The following is a 20,675-nucleotide window of genomic DNA, read 5'->3' as shown; positions in this document are numbered from 1 at the left end:
GTACTTGTACTTTTATATAGCATTATTTTGCTCCCAAATCCTAATGGATTAATAGATATGGATTGTAGATTGCTGGTGTTGGAGAGATAATATTATGGGGTAATAATGTTGCGTAGTAATAAACACAGTTCGGAATCACATTATAGGCTTGAGCTAGCCATTGATACATGTAAATTATTTGTGTTAAATTTTCAATATTAATTGTATTTATATGACATTCATAAAATATTAACAAGCGTAATATAAGTTTAATTTATAGTTGGATGGTTATTTATCCCTTCGGATGATAATTACGGTATCTAAATTTTTAAATCGATTAATTTTAAAAATAGTCAATTCAGTTACATAAAAAGTTTTCATTGATCATTAGGCAACTAACATTTCAGATTATCTTTTCACTAAAAAAAAATTAATTTCACAATAATCACAGTTAAAAATTGAATCGTGAATATCTCATTAATTATGAAAATGTTTTACCATTCCATCAAATTATGAATATCCTATTAATTATGGAAGTGCTTTACCATTCCATCCCAGGGTAATGATTTCGGAGTGAAATAAGTAAGTGGAAGTACAATAAATTACAAAAGAAGAAAGTAAAAAAATGCCATCATTTTTGTCGGTTCTTTACTTATCCAACGATTTAAGTAACCAGTCTCTCAAATAATATTACACAAATAATTTATCTTAGAAGTAATAAAAAAATAAAAATAAAATTAAAGATTTAAATAGAATAAATATTTTGAAGATCAATATTTCTTGCTGCTTGTATTTCAAGTAAATAATTAACGCTGTCAACAGCGCATGAATCACCACCCACCCAGTGGGTTTTCCTTTGTCGCCCGCGTATGTTTCGGAGGCCATCATAAGGTACAAGTTGTTGGTACCTATAAAAAATGGTTTTGAACACTCTCAGCGGGCTCCATCCAAGGAAGCTGTTTTTACCTTCTTCTGTTTATTATTTTTTTTCCTTTTTTCTGCCTCTTTCTTCTTTTTCATCTCCTCTATTTTTTCTTCCTCGTTCGGAGAATTTCATGTTCCGTCCCCTAATCTTATTCTTTGCGGTTTAGCACGTAGAGCATCGGATCGAGAGAGAGAGAGAGAGAGAGAGAGAGAGAGAGAGAGGCCAGTCCTAGTGAAGCAGTGTCCTTGGATTTCTTCCATCCCGTATGCTATGCCCTTCTCAAGTTTTTTGTTTTCTTTGTTATTTCCCTTGTTCTTTAAATGGGGTAAGGACCGGTAGGGAGAATAGATATTTTAGTTTTTGATTTTTTTAAAATAATTTTCTATTGGTTTTTGGATTGTACCTTATGGTTGGCATTTGAACTTGGGAATCTCGTTTATTGCGTCATCATGATGATAGTGGATTTTGTCTTTAACTAGCTTTTCTATTATCTGCGTTGGTTTTACTAGCGTTCTTTGATTCGTCTTGTTTAACCTCCAATCATCAGATAATTGATTTTATTAGTGTCTGTTTCAGGGATTCGTTCTCCTGGCTTAGGGATTTTATACTTGTTTACTTTAAATTGGGTTATTTTCTTTTGATAATGTTTCTGTCATTTCTGGTGATTATGTTTCCAAATTTCTCTACTTGCCCCAATTCCTTCGAGATTTTATAATGAATCTGGGTCTATTACCATTCATCTCTTCAGATCCTGATTGATTTAGTGCTAACTGGATGGTAGAAGGACGACTGTTGTGTCTTTCTCTGGGGCAAATTCTAACTCTAAATTTTCAACTCAACCTTAGGTTTAACTAAATTTGGAATTTTGCACTACATTTACAACAAAAGTGTTATAACATATAATTTTTATTAGTTTGATTGAATTACTTCTGTTATATGCAAGCTTTGCATTTTTTGTTCCTTTCTTTTTCATTTTCTTCTTATAGCATACTGATTGGTGGAGCATTTGCATTTGTTATGGTTGGATTCAGATGAATACATGTGCCAATCATGTCTCCTAAAACAGACACTTCTAGGTAGTGCAATCAGTAACTCTGCCATTTGCCTTTGTTTCTTTATGGTATGAATTGATGGAGTTTCTGCTTTCAAACAGTGAAGATCGGTCACGGCACTACAAGTCCAGTCAGGGCAATTATGGTGAAGAATCTTTTATAATGGACGATTCTCTTAGTTGTACATCAGGCTGTGAAAGCTGTTCTTCAAGCTTTAGTAAGATTTTATTTTGCTGTTTTTCTTTCCCCAAAAAAAACCAGAGATTGATGCTGAGTTGCTTGATTTATCTGTCTTTTATCCAGGTGATATACAGGCTACTTTGAATGTGCAGGGCAGGTATATATTATTCACCTGTTTTGATGTTATACTGTCTTCTTCAGGAACATGATGTTTATAAAAAGATTATACAACAAGATAGGTATATGTTAATTTAAAGAAAATGATAAACAAAATAAAAGAAAATCTAAATTCATATTCATCAAATAAAAATATTTGTTTTTATATATGTTGTTTTCACTCACATATGCATATAGACTAAGAGGTATTTAATGTAAGACTGAAATTACAAGGGTACATAGAATTAAAAAGTCCTTATCTTCAATCTTTCATGTACTTTAACCTAATTTACAACATCTGATGTTGGCTACATATCAGTTGCCTAACTATGAGAAATTTGTCCATACACTATGGCTTGATGCTTGTTTTACTTGCATGGATAACTAGGAGAGGGAGGACATTCTTTTCAAGAAAATGTTCTTTCCACTTGGTTGGATCAATGCTCATGAGCTTTCATTTTACAGGGAGGATGGTTATGCTACCTTAAATACTGATGAAAAACTGAGAGATTTCAAGGAAAAGTCTTCTCTTGATGGGAGCAATGAAGGTGGCTCCAGATGTCACATTTCATCTGGAAAAAAAATATCATCTAGTTCATTTGAAAATAACGAAGACGAACACATATTAAGCAATGGCATCTTGGATGATGCTCAATCCAAAAATTCTAGGCTTGTTTCGTATCATATTCAAAATCACATGGATGGCGATATTCTTCCATGGTTTCCTGATTTCGAATCAGATCCTTACATCTGGCTACCTCCTGAACCAGAAAACATGGAAGATGACAAACCCAGCATTGCTGACAATCATGATGATGATGAGTACAGCAGTACAGAGTGGAAACAGGCAAGTTCTTTAAGCAGTTTGGATGAGCATCATGGAAGCATTCAAACTTCCAGAGAGAAAAGACAAAAGGCAATGTTAGAAGCAATGAATGGACAATTCAAGATTCTCGTTAGTCGTTTTTTAGCATCAGAAGGTGTTACTTTTTCTAGGCTAGATGATGATAATGGGTGGGTAGACATTGTTGCTTCCCTATCTTGGAAAGCTGCATTGCTTGTGAAGCCAGATGCTACTGAAGGACGAGCAATGGATCCTGGGGAATATGTGAAGGTGAAATGTATAGCATCTGGTAGTCCTCAACAGAGGTATGGTGGAGATGGGCATTTGGTTTTATGTCTCCTTTGTCATCTTGTCTGTTCTATGTTACATGATTTTCGTAAAACCAGTTCTTTATTGTGAATTCTTTGTTTCAGTGAACTGATCAATGAGAACTCTTTGTTTCAGCGAACTGATCAATGGATTAGTGTTTAAGAAGAATGCTGCTCATAAGCACATGCAGACCAAGTTCAAAAATCCTAAACTCCTACTTCTTCAGGGGATCCTTGGCCATTCTTCTGTAGGTTTATCATCATTTAACTCCATGGAGCAGGTTAGATTATTAATAAAATTAATATAATTATCTGAATTTGCTGCTCTTAATTTTTATTCCTTTAATCAGGAAAAGGAATATTTGAAGACCATGACTGAAATGATAGAGGCTTGCCATCCAAATGTGGTTTTAGTGGAGAAAAATATTTCTCGTGACATACAAGAATCTCTGATCGAGAAAGGAATAACTATGGTGTCTGATATGAAGCATCATCGGTTGGCAAGGATTTCTTTATGTACTGGTTCTCCTATAATTTCTTCTTCTAATTTTCCAACGAAATTGATCCTGCCACATTGCGACTTTTTCCACTTTGAAAGGTTTGTGGAAGAATATAGTAATGTTAGTGAAGGTGGAAAAAAGCCAAGCAAAACCTTAATGTATCTAGAAGGATTTCAAAAACCATTGGGTTTTACTGTGAGTATGATTTTTTTTTTACTTCATTTTTCTTTGACGTTCTTTAACTATTGCATTTCTTTATTCTGGAAATTGTTAATGTTGGTTGAGAGTGCACACATAGATAACTGTTTGAGGTTGCACACATAGCGATATTCATTTCTCGTTCTATGATCGTGTGCTCGTCTCTAATAGATTAGTACATATTAGTACATAGCATAAACAAAAATATAAAACACAAACACAAGAACACCTCGATTTTATGTGGTTCAGAAGAACTCTCGGTTCCTACTCTATGACCTAAAGTCGTAGTTGTTGCACCACTATTCTTTCGCTTTCGAACATCTTCCTGAGATGGAGAAACCTCTTATAGTACCTTTTCTTACAAGCAACACAAACCAAATATAAAAGATAAAGATGAATACAATGCAAATAAACAATTTACATAAGAAATCTTTGCTTTGCTCATGTGGTGGTTTCTTTAGATTGATTCTTAAAGGTTTGGAATGCAACAACACTCTCTGACAAACCCTCCAAGAATTGGCCTATCAAAATCATTAAGAAAACCCTCTTTTTTTTGTAGGATTATTGTCCTGACTAGAATCTGCCTATCAGTCGATTCCTACGGTTCCATCTAGTTCAATATTAGTTGATTCATTTTCACTTATTAGTCTACCGTCATTAGTTTATTTCTTGAATTGATTGCGAAACCTACTGTGTGTCTCACAGTGTCATTAGTCAAGTGCACTACTCGACTGCTATCATCCAATAGTTTATTGCTTATACCACAAACCCCCTTAAACCTTGAATTTATGATTTATGATTCTTCAATCGACCAACTACTACTCAATATCAGTCGACTGATACCTTAATGTGAGCCATACCAAGGCTGTACTCTACCTTTGCTTATTATCCGATTGACTCTAACCTATCAGGACTTTTATTGCCTTGCATCTGGTTGACCTTGATCTGTCAGGACTTTACCATTGCTAAACATCTAGTCCTCCTTGACCCCTTCCCTTCTCATACCTAATGTTTTAAAAAGCGTGAAGCGCGACGAAGCGCCGAGTCCAAGCTTCAAGCTTTATAAGCTTAAGCGAGTTTAGGACAATTTTAAGCGTAAAAAAGTATTTTTTATTTTTAAATAAAATTTAATTATCTTAAACAAATAACTAGATCAAATAATACTTAAACATGATAAATTTAAGGTTCATGCATAAATTTCTCACATTTTTAGAAAGGCAAAAGTCACAAAGTTTATAATATCCATTAGTTTTCAATTTTCACAATAAAAGAACATAAAAAACTAGATATTATCTAATTCCTTGTCTGATTCTAATTCAATCTCCTCATCTTCATTCATCTCATCTTCCGTATTATCCGATACAAACTCGTTTTCATCGGGCTCCCCTATAATATTAGCATTAGTGTCTCTTGTTGGCTGTAAAGTGTCAATCTCCACTTCAACGTCATCATCACAACCCTCAACTATCCAAAGATTGTGCCTTGCTACCATCACGTGCAAGTAAAGTCTCTAATTTATCCTTGCCCTTCTTGTTCATCAATCTTGCATTAAATTGGACATAAACTAGATTATTCATCCTTGTAGCATTTAGTCTATTCCTTTTCTTGGTCTGTATCTAGATAAGAAAAAAATAAAAAAAAGTTAAGAATAATTTATAAATTATTATACAACTATCAAATTAAAATATAACAAGACAATTAACAATATTTTACCCCTTCAAAAACACTCAAATTCCTTTCACAGCCGGATGAACTAGTAGTTAAGCCAAGGATCCTCTTTGCCATCACTTTTAAATTTGGTGTTTCATTGCCATAGAAATCCCACCAACTTACTGGAAAATATTGAAAAATATAAAAAGAGACAAAATATGATAACAATAATATATTAATATAAAAGGAAATCAAGAATAATGTCAACAAACCTGGATTGTAATTTTGATCATTAATATGACATCCACTTATTGCTAGTTTCTTCCCAAAAGCACCTTCTTTTTGAGTGTACTTTGGCAATTCAATATTTATCACATGATGTTGCATTTGAGCATCGGGAAAGAACTTTTCAACACAAACAATCATATTGTCCGTTATCAAAGGATCATCTTTTATACTTTGATTCTTGAAGAAGTAATATGGATTCAAAAGATAAAGCGGACCATCAAGACGACCCTTGCTTTTGGAATCAATAATGTTTAAAATCGGCAAATAATCATTCTCTTCCTTGAATGTTTTTCGAATTTCCTCTTTTGCATTCAATATCTCTCCATACACAAAACCCATGGATGGTTTCTCCTCTCCATCAACAAGTCTAAGAACTTTTACCAATGGAGTGAATATCCGCAATCACAAATCCATCGAGTTCCAAAAATCATTTGGAACAACAACATCAAAAGCCTCTTTTCCCTTTTTACTCCTAGACCATTTAGTGTTATCCCATTCATTGCTAGTCATCATATTTCTCAACTCTTGCTTCTTGTCTAGCAAACTTTGTAATGTTAGGAAAGAGCTTGCAAATCTAGTGACTCCTGGCCTAACTATCTCCCTTTTTTTAAACTTTCTCATCAATGCCAAAGTCTTGTGGTGTGCATAAATGAAAATAGTGAAAGACTTTGCCTTTTTGATCACTCCATTAAACATAGGAAGTTTAGAAATTCCTTCAAGCATAAGATTTATTGTGTGAGTGGCGCATGATGTCCAAAATATATTGGGTCTTTCTAATGCTAACAGTTTTGCGACTATCATATTATTTGAAGCATTGTCAGTCACAATTTGAACCACGTTTTGAGGCCCAACCTCAATAATACATGCATTAATATAATCAAATATGTATTGGGCAGTGTGAGCATCATTTGAAGCTTCCTTCGATGAAATAAAAGTGGTACCTAACTTACAATTCACACACAAATTCATGATGCTTCTTCTTTTCCTATCACTCCAAGCATCTGTCATAATAAAACAACCATTATTTTTCTATTCTTCTTCTTGCTTTTTTAGAGTTTCTTTTGTTCTCTCTACCTCTCCTTTTAAAAGTGGCTCTCGTAGTTGGTATTGAGGAGGAGGGATATAACCTGGACCATATTGTCCTAAAGCCTCAACAAATCTTTTAAAACTATCATGCTCAATTGCATGGAAAGGAAATCCAGCTTCATACACCCATCTTGCCAAATATTGATGGACTTCAAGTAATCTTTTCTTAGCAATTACATCATTAATATTTTGTTGCCTCATTTTCTTACTTGCACTCATAGAAGCATCATCTACTTTAATTGACTTTGCAAATTGGTCAATGGGTCCTACATTGATGGACCTTTTCTTATTGTCTTTCTCAATGATAGCTATTTCATCATCTTCCTCCTCACGAGAATTTAAAGTCATAACCACGTCATTCATTATCTTAGATTGATTCAATACCTTCTCTAGCTTCTTAGACTTGTTGTCCTCAAGTGTCAAACGACATTTTTCTTTTTGTTCTTCTGTTGCCCTCCCACATGATTTCACACCTTTTCCTTTGATTCCCGAAATATAAATTTTGTGCCTATATATTCCACCTTTTGTAACTTTACCACACAAAATACATTTAACAGTGTTAGGATTTTTTGGATCTATAAACACAGCCGTCTCCCATCCAACATTCCCAGACTCTTTTTTCAATTCGCTGTCTTTAGAATTAGATTTAGACGCCATCAAAGAATCATTTTGTTCCATTGATCCCTACGAAATACAAGTCCAATTGACCATATGCTCACAATCCAAATTTCTCCAAATAAAAGATAATTAACATGAATTAAAATTAAAGTACATAAAAAAAACTTCATTAACATCACAATAATTAATAAAAAAGAAATTTTCGAACTGATAAAACTTGTAAGGCAAAAACAATACTTTGCTCATTGAATTAGGAGTAGAATAAAGGTAAATAATTGATGAATGAGAGACTCAAAAATAAATTCCTAACAAAATTCTTCAATCATTTACAGGATCATGTATCAGAAAACAAAATCTTAATTCTTAACAAAAGACATGTATTTAATATGACAAAAAAAAACAGAGCAACTATTTACTACAAGCCCTCTGTTGGTTGCTTCAATAAAAAAGGATCGCATGATCTAGATTTGTCCTAATAATTGGTAAAACCAGAGATGACCATGAATTCTAAAACTTTGTTAGGTGATTGTCGTTTATTTCGTTTGAAAAAATTCCAACCTCATGCTTGCAACAATATGCCTAAAATTCACAGCCTCAAAGAACCTATAATCAGCAAGAACAACAAAACATTATGACTTCTTTGTACCATGAGGGAATACCTATAGCTTACAAAGTTTATGACTACATAAAGGTCTCAATTAGACAGACAATCTTACTTCCTTTCCAGATCCAAATGAGGAACTAGTTCTTCAAGGCAGAGCCCTAACCAGAACTCAAATTAGATTTACTGGATTCTAGAACATCCATCTCAAGCTCACCTCTTACCCTTTTTTTGGAATTTCCAAATTAAAAAACAAATTCTCTATAAAAATACACATTGAATCACATATCAGAGAGTGGTGATCGAATCGGAATCTGCTTTCGAGCGAGAGGTCAATCGACAAAATTTCAATAAACCGCCGGGGAGACTGACCGTGTAGAGAAGCAGAGAATGGATAGGAAACAAGAAGACAAGACCGGATAGAAACCGTCGCCCCTGTCGCTGTTGCCCCTGTCGTCGTCGCCCCTGTCACCGTCGCCGCCACCCCACTGTCGATTCATATGCAAAATTTGAAGTCTGTGACAACTTGTAATACTCTCCGATCGCTTTCTCTAGGTTTTCTCGATGGCAAGAAGATAGGAGGTTTATGGCAGATTATGGGTTTTCTCTCGAGAGTTGAGAGACGTGTCTCTTCGTTTTCTCCAAATTTTTTTTCCTTATGTTCTTTAAAAATTTATAAATCAATTAAAATTACAAATAAAAAATAGCGCTTAAGCGCTATTAAGCGCACTTAATCATGCTTAATTCGGTCAAACTTGCTTTGACCGCTTTTTCCCTGCTTTCACCTTTTTCTTCCTCCCTTCGTGCTTTAGCGCGCTTAATCGGCGCTTAATGACGCTTTTTAGAACATGGCTCATACCTAACATCTGATTAACCTTGACCTATCAGGACTTCACCATTGCCAAACATTTGGTTCTCTTTGACTTGTTTAGACTTTCCTTCTCAACATTCGGTCAGCCTTGACCTATTTGGACTTCCCTTTTCATAGCTAACATTCGGTCTTCTATAATCTATAGGGACTTCACCAACACATCTACCATCCGGTCCTCTATGACCTATTTAAACTTCTCTTCTCATGTCTAACATCTGGTCTTCCATTACTTTCATCATTACTAAGTGTCTGGTCAACTGTTACCCACTTGAACTTTACCCTTGTCAATTCTCTGTTAGATTCTCAAATACCAAGTGTATGGTCAACCACGACCAACTTAAACTTCTCTCTTACCAACTCTGTCTCATCACAAGGATTAAAATCTCGACTCGTGTCGAGATTTCGATCTTTCGGTATTGTATTGTGCCGTGCCGATGTAGTTTCAATATTTTTTTTTAAATTTTAAAATATAAATGCATATTAACTTTATTAGTATTTGATTATTAAATATGTTTTATATTTTGATATGTGAAATTTATATTTCAATATTTTCTCACAAGATAATGCCTATTAAAATTTCATACAAATTATTTTAAAAATTAGTAATCCTTAAAATTCAAAACTAAATTTAAAATTATAAAAACATTTGAAAGGATGAAAATAATTATAAATTTTTTTGAAAATATTAATTAATTTTTGAATGTATTTGTAAATTTTTAATTTTACAAAATCTATTTGAAATGTTTAAGAATTATATATTTTTTTAAAATTTTAGCTTGTTTTATATTTAATTTTAAAATTATTTGAAAATTTTTAAATTATTTTATAAATATTTATTAAAATCTAAAATTATTTAAAATTTTTGAAATAATTTTTAATATTTTGTAACTATTATTAATAATAGTTTATTTATAAAAAAAATCATATTTCAAACATATAAACTTAACTAAACAAAAAAAAAAAAAAATTGTGGTTGTGATGCCCTGCGGAGGCCATCATGGCATCATGGACACTACAAAGGGTTTTAGGAATATATAAAATTTTATTAATTTTTTTAGAATTTTAAATAAATTTTTATATAATTTAATGGAATAATTCGATTAGTATTTTAAGAATGTGTTTGACTATTTATTTAAATTTGAGATTGATTAGATCCACTAAAAAATAGTAACATCGCTATGAGATAAATAAATAAATAAATTATTATATATATTTAGAATTAAAATAAATAAAATATATAATTAATTATATAATTTTATTAGGGTATAGTTAAGCCTCCTTGGATTATCTCTATCATGGCTAAGAATTGATTGAGATAATCAAACTAAGTTCAGTTTTAATTAAAAAAAAAGTCTCTGTTGTAATTAAAACCCCACTACCAACCTCCGGCGGGGACGTGTGACCCCTCTAGCGTGACTGTTGGTGTTGCGCCACCCCTTCGGCGTGACCGCTGGAGACGCATGACTCCTTCGCCGCAGCCGAGGGGATCGTGCCGGTGCCGGTGGGCATGCGAAATGAAATGTTTTGCCCGTTTTGCCTATTTCGCCGGTTCGACATGAGATTTTAATCCTTATTTGGTCATAACCCACTTGAATTTCTCTATTGTTAAGTATTCAATCAATCTTGGACCTACTTGATGTTTCACTCAACAATCAAATATATTGATCAAACATTGAAACCCAACTCGAGCTTGGTCAATCTTGATCAGAGGTCGATTGCACCATCAACGGTAAGTAGGGGATTGGTAGAATTTTTTATTGTGCTATCCAAATGACCAATACTTTCTCAAATTAATATTGTCGCATCAAATTATTAGCAAAGTGCTATGGTAGGATTATCTTTTGTTGCAAGTTTCCTCTAGAGGCAATGATGATGTCAAGGAATACAACTGAGATTTGTATTCCGTTGCTATCACCAAAGCCTATCTTTCTACATGTAGCCTTGTATTAATGTGTGAAACCTATTCTTGCCTCATTTCTAATTATATAAATTTGTTTAAAAATGTAAATAACATATGCCTTCGGGATTCTTGCAAGACCATGATTCAAGTACTCTTTGTTTATTCAAGTACTTTTTGTGTTGAATTTTTGCAGATATTGCTGAAGGGTGCTGAGAGTAATGAACTGAAACAGATTAAGCGGGTTGTTCAATACACAGTTTTTGCCGGATACCATTTGATACTTGAGACTTCATTCTTGGCAGATCAAAGAGTGTTTTTCACTGATAATAATGTTGCAAGAAGAGAAAGTGGAAATTTGAATAGTGAACCATTTTGCTTGATTAACCATGAAGGTTGTTTGTCTTTTGTAGCTTCAGAGCAAGGAGTAGATGTTCCAATATGCAGTGGTTCATTTGGTAGTTTTAAAGATGGGATGACATCATCAGATTCTCACTTGGCATATATGATTTCTGAAAAATCTGGTTTTGTTGACACAAATATGTTAGGCTCCTTTCAATCTAGAAATTTGCTATCTCTTCTCTCTTCCCATCATGGAGACAAATCTACTTCCAATGCTGAATCTTCTTCAATAGAGTTTGTCATTCAAAATACAATATACGATGGAAAAAAAACTGATCATAGAATCTCAGAAAACTCTGAAACTAAAGAAGCAAAGCTAGGTAATGGAGCTTTTGATTATAAGGGCAATTGGATCAAGAACTCTATTAGTGTTGATGATGATGCTTACATTTCTAAGAAACAACAGAAGGATGAAGTTGAGAGTGTATTGGATTCACAGAGTATTTTGGTTTTACTTTCAAAACAGTGTATAACAAAAGCAACCATATGTTATCAGAGTCATCTTTCCCGTATTAAATATTATGGGTATTTTGACATTTCACTAGGACGATTTCTGAAAGATATGTTGCTTGATCAGGTTGTTTTTTTTTTTAAAATTTCTTTGCTCACTAGTATGATATTTTATATCAAATGGAGTTAGTATTAATGGGTATTTTTTTTGCAGAGTGGTTGCACTTTTTGTGGTGAACCACCAGACGCACATGTTTACTCTTACACTCATCAGAATGGGAATTTAAGTGTATACATCAAGAAAATTTCTCCTGATTTCCATCTGCCCGGTGAATCTGAAGGGAAAATTTGGATGTGGACTCGTTGTTTGAGATGTAAGAATGGAAGTGAGATACCCACAAGGAGAGTCCCCTTATCTAGTTCGGCATGCAGTCTTTCATTTGGGAAGTTCTTAGAACTCAGTTTCTCTGGTCATTCTGCAGCTAGTAGGCTATCTGAATGTGGCCATTCATTGCACAGGGATTTCCTACGTTTTTTTGGGTAAGTTCATCTTCTTTGTTATTTGTTTTAAGTAGTTTGTAGTTTCTTTTTGTTGGATGCAAAACCTCTGCGTACTTTGAGGAAATGCAGATTAGGCTTGAAGGTTGCTATGTTTGTTTATTCATCAATCAAGATATATGTTGCTTGTAAACCACCACCTGTTTTGGAGTTCCATGATCCAAAAGGACAAGAGTGGTTTAAGAGAGAAATGAAAGATGTATGTACTTTTTAACTTTTGGTAAAATATTTTGTTATAATATTTCTGCTATTGATTTTCTGTTAGAACTAATGAAATTCAACATCTAACACCATTTTTTAAAATCTTATTCTTCATTATTGACCTACATAATGATTTTACTCAAGGTTCTTTCTCGAGGGTGCAAACTTTTCTCTGAAGTTTCAGACCTGTTGCAGAACTTAAAGTCTAGATATATTGGCACTCAAGTCAAACAATGTGCTAAGATCTCAGGTTCACTCAAAGGATTTGCTGAAGTTGAAGAGATGTTGATACTGGAAAAGGCTGAATTTGAGGTTTCATTAATGCTTTGTAACACAGTCAAGAATTTAATTTTTTTAAAAGTTATTTAAGTCTTTAATTTTGATAATTAGTTTGAACTTTTTTTTAAAAAATTGTTTAGTTTTTCTAGAAAGGTGGTTTTATTAGAGAAATTGGGGTTTTGTTAGACCACCACATCATCATGATGAAAAAACCCCACTATCAGAGAATTAGATACTAGATTTGAACTTTTGGAAGACGAGCTTAAAACCCACCGATTTAGAGTGGAAGGCCTAGAACGGTTTACAGCTCATACTACCAACAAAATATAAAGGACATGATTCATATATCACACATAGCTCAACAATCACCCATGTATATCATCCACATTGGAACCATCAATCGGTACAAAGTAAATCATTTTTAGGACACCCAAATCTGACTTATGTTTAGATCTGGACCTAAATTTGAAACTAGATCAGAAAATGATACTACCCACCAAGTCAAATTAGATGCCCCTAATTTTGATGGTTGTCTTGACCCAAAGGCATTTCTCGATTGATTGTTGAGATTGAGAATTACTTTGACTAATATATTATGACCTAAATTAAACAAGTACGATTTACAAAATTCAAATTTGTAGGTTTGGCATAGAAATATGTACATAGTATTCAAGATTAATACATCGCAAATTGGGAAGAACCAATCACACATTGGGTAGAGATAAAACAAATTCAAAGTAGAAAATATATTCCACACCATATTTTAGAAAATAATAATACACTGTGGATCAATCTAGAATAATCAAACATGAGCATAAATGAATATTTAAGTAAGTTTGAAAATTGACAAATGCGTTGTAACCCCAAATTAGATCCTAGTCAAATTTTGATCTACTTCATTGATGGATTGAGACCTGAAATTCAAAGATTAGTAAAATTATTTACCTTAATCTCGATTGAAGAGGCTTGCCAAAAGGCTGAAGAGATTGAGTGCTTTATGAAAAACCCCTTTACATTCATCCATTAGGCCCCTCAACAAGTAACAATCCTACTTATAAAGTGTCACCACAATCTAGCAAGCCCCCTAGCCCAACTCGTCATGAATCTGCCATCAAGTGAATAGAGACAAATATGCAAGCATTAGGAAAATAGAAAACTCTAATATTCAATGTTTTAATTGTCATCACAAAGGTCATATAACATCCAAATGTCCTCACAGAGTTTTAGCCTTAAAACAAAAAAACAACGAAGAAGTTAACCCTCTTGATAAGAACCATGAAAATTGAGAACTAAAGAATCGATCAAAGGAACCAATGCAATCCGTTGAATCCTTCAATGCCCGTGTTAGATAACACGTAGACACACACTAGTATCTTCCACATATATACAAAATGTGAGAGTAAATCTTGTAAAATCATAATTGACAATGGAAGTTGCGTGAACATAGTTTGCACACAAGCCCTTTCTAGGATTCAAGTCGACCACCCTGAACCACACCCGAGGCTCTATCAAGTGACATGGGTAAATCGAACCTCCCTTCCAATTAATTACAAAACAGTGTTTGGTTCCAAAGACCCATCATATATTCTTCTATGAATGTGTCAGCCTTGGTCAACCTTGGTTTTATGATTGCCTTGTTACTCATGACAGATGAGAAAATACCTACTCTTTCAAACACAATGGAAAAAAATCAAAATGTACCTAGCAAAACCCAAATGTACCTAGCAAAACCCAACAAACTAAAATTAAAACCTAACTTGCTCACCAAAGTTATCCAATACTTGAGACAATCCCACCTTCTTCTCACATACTGCACATTTGAAAAGAAAAGGGAGATGGTACCATTAGTGACCTGGGACATTAATCAGTCCCATGAAACTTAAGAACATAATTTACATAAAGTTAACTTATAAACCCTTGTGTATGGCCAACTACACCAAAGATTGGATCCCAGGATCTCTGTCTAACCTACCACTTGTCGAGTTCGCTCACAAAAAACTTGATAAACCAATCGACATTTTATAGTTATTTAAAATTGTGAATGGGTCGAAAGAATGTCAACCTATTGACTTGATTCCCTTACCTACCATTTCTCTTTCTTCCAAGTGAGTTGAGAGTCTTACTAAGCGAATCAAAGAGATCCCTGCCGATGTGGGAGGACAATCTCGTTGAGTAATGAGGCTTATAAAATTCAAGCTAATGCACATTGTAAATTTAAGGAATATAATGTAGGGGACTATGTGCTTGTCCGCATTCACCCCAAGTACGCCCTTAAAACTGCTCAAAAAGCTTTATAACCCCTCTTTTGGTCTTTTTCAAATTATGAGAAAAAATAGTGTTAATGCATATGTTGTTAATACAATTTTCAATGTTGAGGACTTACTACCATATCAGGGAACATTCAAACCTTTCTTTGTTGAATTGAATTGTTGGTGTTGACTCCTACACTCCCATCAATGACAACTTTTTTATCCTCTGAGCTCGAGTTATCAAAGAAATTATTCCATACACTCAAAAAAGATGATCCAAGAAGATAAGTCAACAACTCGCAGTCTCCTCAGTGGAGGAATAATGTAAACAGGGAACCATATTGGCATAAAAAGACAATAATGATTAAAGAAATAAACCAACAATTGCTAGATTCGGCTAAAATGACAAAAGTAAACTCATTGACATAAAAAAAATGCAATGTTTGAAAAAATAAACTAAGTTGGCCAAAAAGACACCTCCACTTCATAATTGCTCCACCTTCCCACTTGACGAAGTTAAGTTCTTTTCTGTTGAGGAAAATAACGCAGTCTAGAGTTTAATTTTATTAGAAGTTGTTTAAGTCATTAATTTTTTATAATTAGTTCAAATTTTTAAAAAAAGTTATTTAGTTTTCCTAGAAAAGTATGTTAGGTTTTATTAAAAAATATAGGATTCTTTTAGAAAAGTATTATTTTATAAAGAATAGGTCGTGCCATCAAATTATAAAAAGGGGTTAGGATCCCATGTAATAAATAAGTTTTGAGTTAATACAATTTGCAATTTCCTTTCCTCTAGGTGAGAATCGACAACATTCCTGTGGGTGAGAATCAATATTTTTATCCTTCCATTGTGTTGTTTCACTTTGTTACTTTAACAGCATGATACTTTTAATGCTGATTCAACATAGAATGAAATTTTCATTTATTAAAAACTATCCAGGCTTCTTTGCTGAAGGCAACTTATGAGGTTCTTGGTTTAAAGTGGCTTAACCAGGAGCTCCTTCTTGAGTTATATATTTGGGACCGCCGTTTAGATTGCCTTTTCCGAGATATGAAATGCCTAAGGGAAAGTGTGCTTGTAGTTGATGAAGTTTCCACAGCGCCTAGTCATGAAGATGAAACAACCTCTTGTGCTGATGACATACAAATTGATGCTGATGTTCAATCAACTAAAATTTTTGTTGAGACAAATGATAACTCCAATAAGCTTCTTGATATTGGTTTGGCCAAGTTGGTACAATCAGACAGAAAGTTTTCTGATAAATCACTGAATGATGAGTTGGTATCATCTTCTCTTGAACTCCCACGGAAACCAGGTGATTTACCTTCATCTCCCAGAGATAGTAACACTAATCAGAAAGTGTCTGCATATATTTCCAGTGACATACAATTTGATCATTCTATAGAAGCTGTTGAAGATCCTTTTGTCAATAAAGCAATTGATGATCTGAAAGATGACGAGGCAGTTGCTGATTCCGAAATGACTACTAAACCCTCTGTGAATGATTCTTCTACAAGTGTTTATGCAAAATCAGAAGGTCCAGAAGAATTGATTTGGGCTCCATTTTCTGATTTAAAGAGGGAATACAGAAAGGATCTCAATGGTGGCTCATTTCGAAAGTTCAAATTTATTAATGCCTACACGCCATCTTATCTTTCTCCATTGCATCAGCTTTCTTCTGGTGAAATGGACTCATTACACTTTCCAATCGGCCCTGGTGAGAATATCCTATCTGTTACCCAGGATGAGATATCAAGTATAATTGCCTGTGCACTTTCCATATCTGAAGATCATTCTACCTTGTCAGACAATGAACCAAAGGAGCTACATAAATCTTATAGCTTGACATCTGATAGTTCTGGGATCTCTACAAATTGGGTTTCTACAGGGTCAACAGAGACCGAAGGAATAAATATGCCACACAGTAACTTTTCACTCTTGTCGGATGAGTCTTTCACCTCAATTTCTGAAGGTTCAGTATCTGTTGATCATACTCTGCATCCTGAAGTGGCTGTGGGGATGGATAAGGTTTCTGGGAAAAGTATTTTCTTTGTCGTTTGCATATATGCGAAGCAATTTTATACTCTCAGAAAGAAATGTTGTCCTTCAGAACTTGTTTACATAACTTCCTTAAGCCGTTGCAAGAAGTGGGATGCTCAAGGAGGGAAAAGCAAAGCTTTTTTTGCAAAGACACTGGATGACAGGCTCATAATTAAACAAATCAAGAAGACAGAACTGGATTCCTTCCTAAAGTTTGGACCTGATTATTTTAAGCACGTTTTTCATTCTTTTGATTCAGGGAGCCAAACTTGTCTTGCTAAAATCTTAGGAATGTATCAGGTATATTAACACCTTGTATTTTGTTCTCCAGATTGCAGACTTCAAATGGCTTGTCTGTCTAATTAATGTTTTTTTGTGATTTTAAGGTTCGGCAAATTAAGAATGGGAAAGAAATAAAAACTGATCTCATGGTGATGGAAAATCTTCTTTTTGGACATGAAGTTTCACGAACATATGATCTGAAGGGTGCTAGCTTTGCTCGATATGTCACTGATGCAAAGTATGGCAAAACAGTTCTCTTGGATCAAAACTTTGTGGAGGACATGTGTAAATCCCCCATATATCTGGGTGGGAAAACTAAACATCTTCTTCAACGGGCCATTTGGAATGATACTTCATTTCTCACTGTGAGTTTGCTGCCAACTATTAGTAACTAAAATTTTCTTTTTTAAATCTTCATAGTTTCCTTATGTTTAATTTACAGTCTATCAATGTCATGGATTACTCTCTACTTGTTGGAGTGGATGATGAACGAAAAGAGCTTGTGTTTGGCATTATAGACTATTTGAGGCAGTATACATGGGACAAGCAGCTGGAGACTTGGGTGAAAGCTTCGATGGTCGTTCCCAAGAATGAACTACCAACGGTTATTTCACCTAAAGAGTACAAGAAAAGGTTCAGAAAATTCATGACCAGATACTTTTTAGCAGTTCCTCATTGTTGGAACTATGAACACTGTTCACTGACATGCGTATTTTGTGTCGATGGAAAAAAGAATTCGGCCAAAGTTTATAATGCAGAGCTGTCAGATCAGTGATAGAAAAATTCAAAGTCCTGCACGGCAGAAAATTCAATTTCATTCTGATTTTTCTGTTCTTGCTTCGTTATTGTATATAGTTATTGCTTGTTCCTCTCACTATTTGCGATTTTAAAGCAAATTTGTGGGTTATGCTAGTTCCACTATATTTGTACCTATAGTCATTTTAAACAGATTCAAAATTTGGTCTTTCATAGTGATGTTTCAGTATATACGTTTGTCATCAAATAAACGCTAAGCATTTTTGACCGTGGATGAAAATATCTGTTGCATTTTATATATTGTTCTTTTATTATTAAAAAAATCATAAAATTTAACTTTCTAATATGAGACTAGTAATATGCATTTAAAGTTAAAAGTTATCCATTTATTTTTTATGCCAATCTGGATTTTGACTAATGACAGGTTATATTTATTCAAAACTGTATTAAAGAGCGGTCCAAATGACAATAATTGACAAATAAGAAAATATTTTAATGACTTGGTTGTTAATTTTTCATGTGTTAATCTATTGTTGTTTTTGAAAATACTCTTACCTATCCAGACTAAGTTTGAGTTTATTCTTGTGATAATTGATCAATAACAAATTAATTAATATGTGAAACCCTCAAAAGAGGATTGATGTATCCGGAGATTACTCGTCTGAGTTAGCCACCTTCTCTTTCCCCGTGCTTGAACACTCCTAGCCGAGCTGAGTCTCTCCAACCTCAAGCTCTGACCAATTAAAACATTCTTAGCCATTGTACCCTGCTGCGACCTGCAACCACCCTTGGCAGCAAAGACAAAGGTTAGGGCGACACCTCTAATGACTCAACCAAGTTAGGTGTATGACTCAACCATTGTCCCCTCTTGAACCCAAATTTGCTCTGCCTACAAGTCAATCCTCTGCTATATGTAAGAAAAAGAATATGGAGATAGCAATAAATAATATGAAAGTAATAAAATCTATTGTTTATTGATATTTGCCTTAAGAAAAATACAATATATAATGTTTAAAAAGTACTTGGTTAATTAACTAATTAATAAATAACAGAGTTATTCTTAGAATAATTCTGAGAATAATTATAATAGAATTATTAGAATAATCCAAATACTAAGATGATTTGATTTGATAATTTGATTCGGTCAATTTTGATAATTCTGTTTTATCTCTTTTACCCTCCGACAAACTCAACGGGAGATCTCTGACGTTGAGTTTGCTTGCTAACTTGTCGAAACGTTGTTTGGATAGTGGCTTAGTAAAGATGTCAGCGATCTGATCTTCAGCAGAAATATAAGAGACGGATAATTGCTGAGTTGCCACACGTTCACAAACAAAATAAAAATCAATTTCCACATGTTTTGTACGAGCATGAAAGATTGGATTTGCTGTAAGATATGTTGCTCCAATATTGTCGCACCAAATTTTTGGTGCAATATTTGATGCAAGATAAAGTTCAGAGAGAAGTGATTGAAGCCAAATAATTTATGACGTTGTATTTGCTATAGCTTTATATTCTGCCTCAGTGCTTGAACGAGATACCGTAGGTTGTTTTTTCGAATTCCATGAAATAAGATTTTGTCCGAGAAATATTGCATATCCACTGGTAGACCGTCTATCTTCAGGAGAACTTACTCAATCCGCATCACTATATGCATGTAAATCTCGAGACGATTGGCGATATAGAAGAAGACCATGTAGAATAGTACCTTTGAGATAGTGAAGTATTCTTTTTTACATTATCCCAATTTTGTTCAGTTGGAGCATGCATGAATTGACAAGCACGATTTACCGTAAAAGTAATATCAGGGCGTGTGATAGTGACATATTGTAAGACCCCAACAATATTTTGATAAATCTATGGATCAGATAGAGCAGAAGAGGATGAAGTTGGAGAGTTGTTTATAGCAATTGGTGTAGAGACCGGACGTGCTCCATCCATTTTGGCTCTTTGAAGAAGTCCAGTAATGTATTTGCTGTGAGAGAGAAGATATGTAACACCCATAGGATCCCTAATGATTTCATATGAATTTTAGCATAATTAGAATGAGCTATATGTAGACTTTTCAAAAAAAGAAAAAAGAACTAAAAAGAGGTATGACCAAGGTTTGAACCTTGGACCTCTTGTTAGATGCATGTATGTGTTAACCAGTAGCTCCAGCAGGGGTGTGCTGTTAAGAAGGGAAGGAACATTGTAGTTAAAGGTAAGGAAAGGCTCCCTTCACTTAGAAGGAAAAGTTTGAGTTGCCTTCTTCCTCCCTAATGAAAATATGAATTTGCTTTCTTCCTTCATTTAGCATAAACA

General features: G+C 34.0%; 1 protein-coding gene across 4 annotated transcripts; it reads left to right on the top strand.

Moving 5' to 3' along the window:
• Positions 1 to 901: 901 nt before the first annotated feature.
• On the top strand, positions 902 to 18,582 carry LOC122035012 (putative 1-phosphatidylinositol-3-phosphate 5-kinase FAB1D). 4 transcript variants are annotated; one of them, XM_042594373.1, is made up of 14 exons: positions 902 to 1,167; positions 1,936 to 1,980; positions 2,063 to 2,173; positions 2,260 to 2,293; positions 2,758 to 3,441; positions 3,581 to 3,725; positions 3,795 to 4,139; positions 11,350 to 12,132; positions 12,220 to 12,545; positions 12,636 to 12,762; positions 12,909 to 13,076; positions 16,233 to 17,633; positions 17,720 to 17,980; positions 18,058 to 18,582. In XM_042594373.1, exons 2-14 carry the CDS (start codon positions 1,944 to 1,946, stop codon positions 18,388 to 18,390), a joined length of 4,755 nt encoding a protein of 1,584 aa, XP_042450307.1. In that variant the 5' UTR covers positions 902 to 1,167; positions 1,936 to 1,943; the 3' UTR covers positions 18,391 to 18,582. The 4 variants fall into 4 exon arrangements, with proteins under 4 accessions (XP_042450307.1, XP_042450308.1, XP_042450306.1 ...); XM_042594374.1 differs by having other exon boundaries at positions 2,058 to 2,173; XM_042594372.1 differs by having other exon boundaries at positions 902 to 1,229.
• The last annotated feature ends 2,093 nt before the right edge of the window (positions 18,583 to 20,675 follow it).

Source organism: Zingiber officinale, chromosome 11B (assembly GCF_018446385.1).
Source record: "Zingiber officinale cultivar Zhangliang chromosome 11B, Zo_v1.1, whole genome shotgun sequence".
Lineage (NCBI taxonomy): Eukaryota > Viridiplantae > Streptophyta > Magnoliopsida > Zingiberales > Zingiberaceae > Zingiber > Zingiber officinale.
The sequence above is the reverse complement of the archived record's forward strand: the minus strand, read 5'-3'. Positions and strand labels throughout refer to the sequence as shown.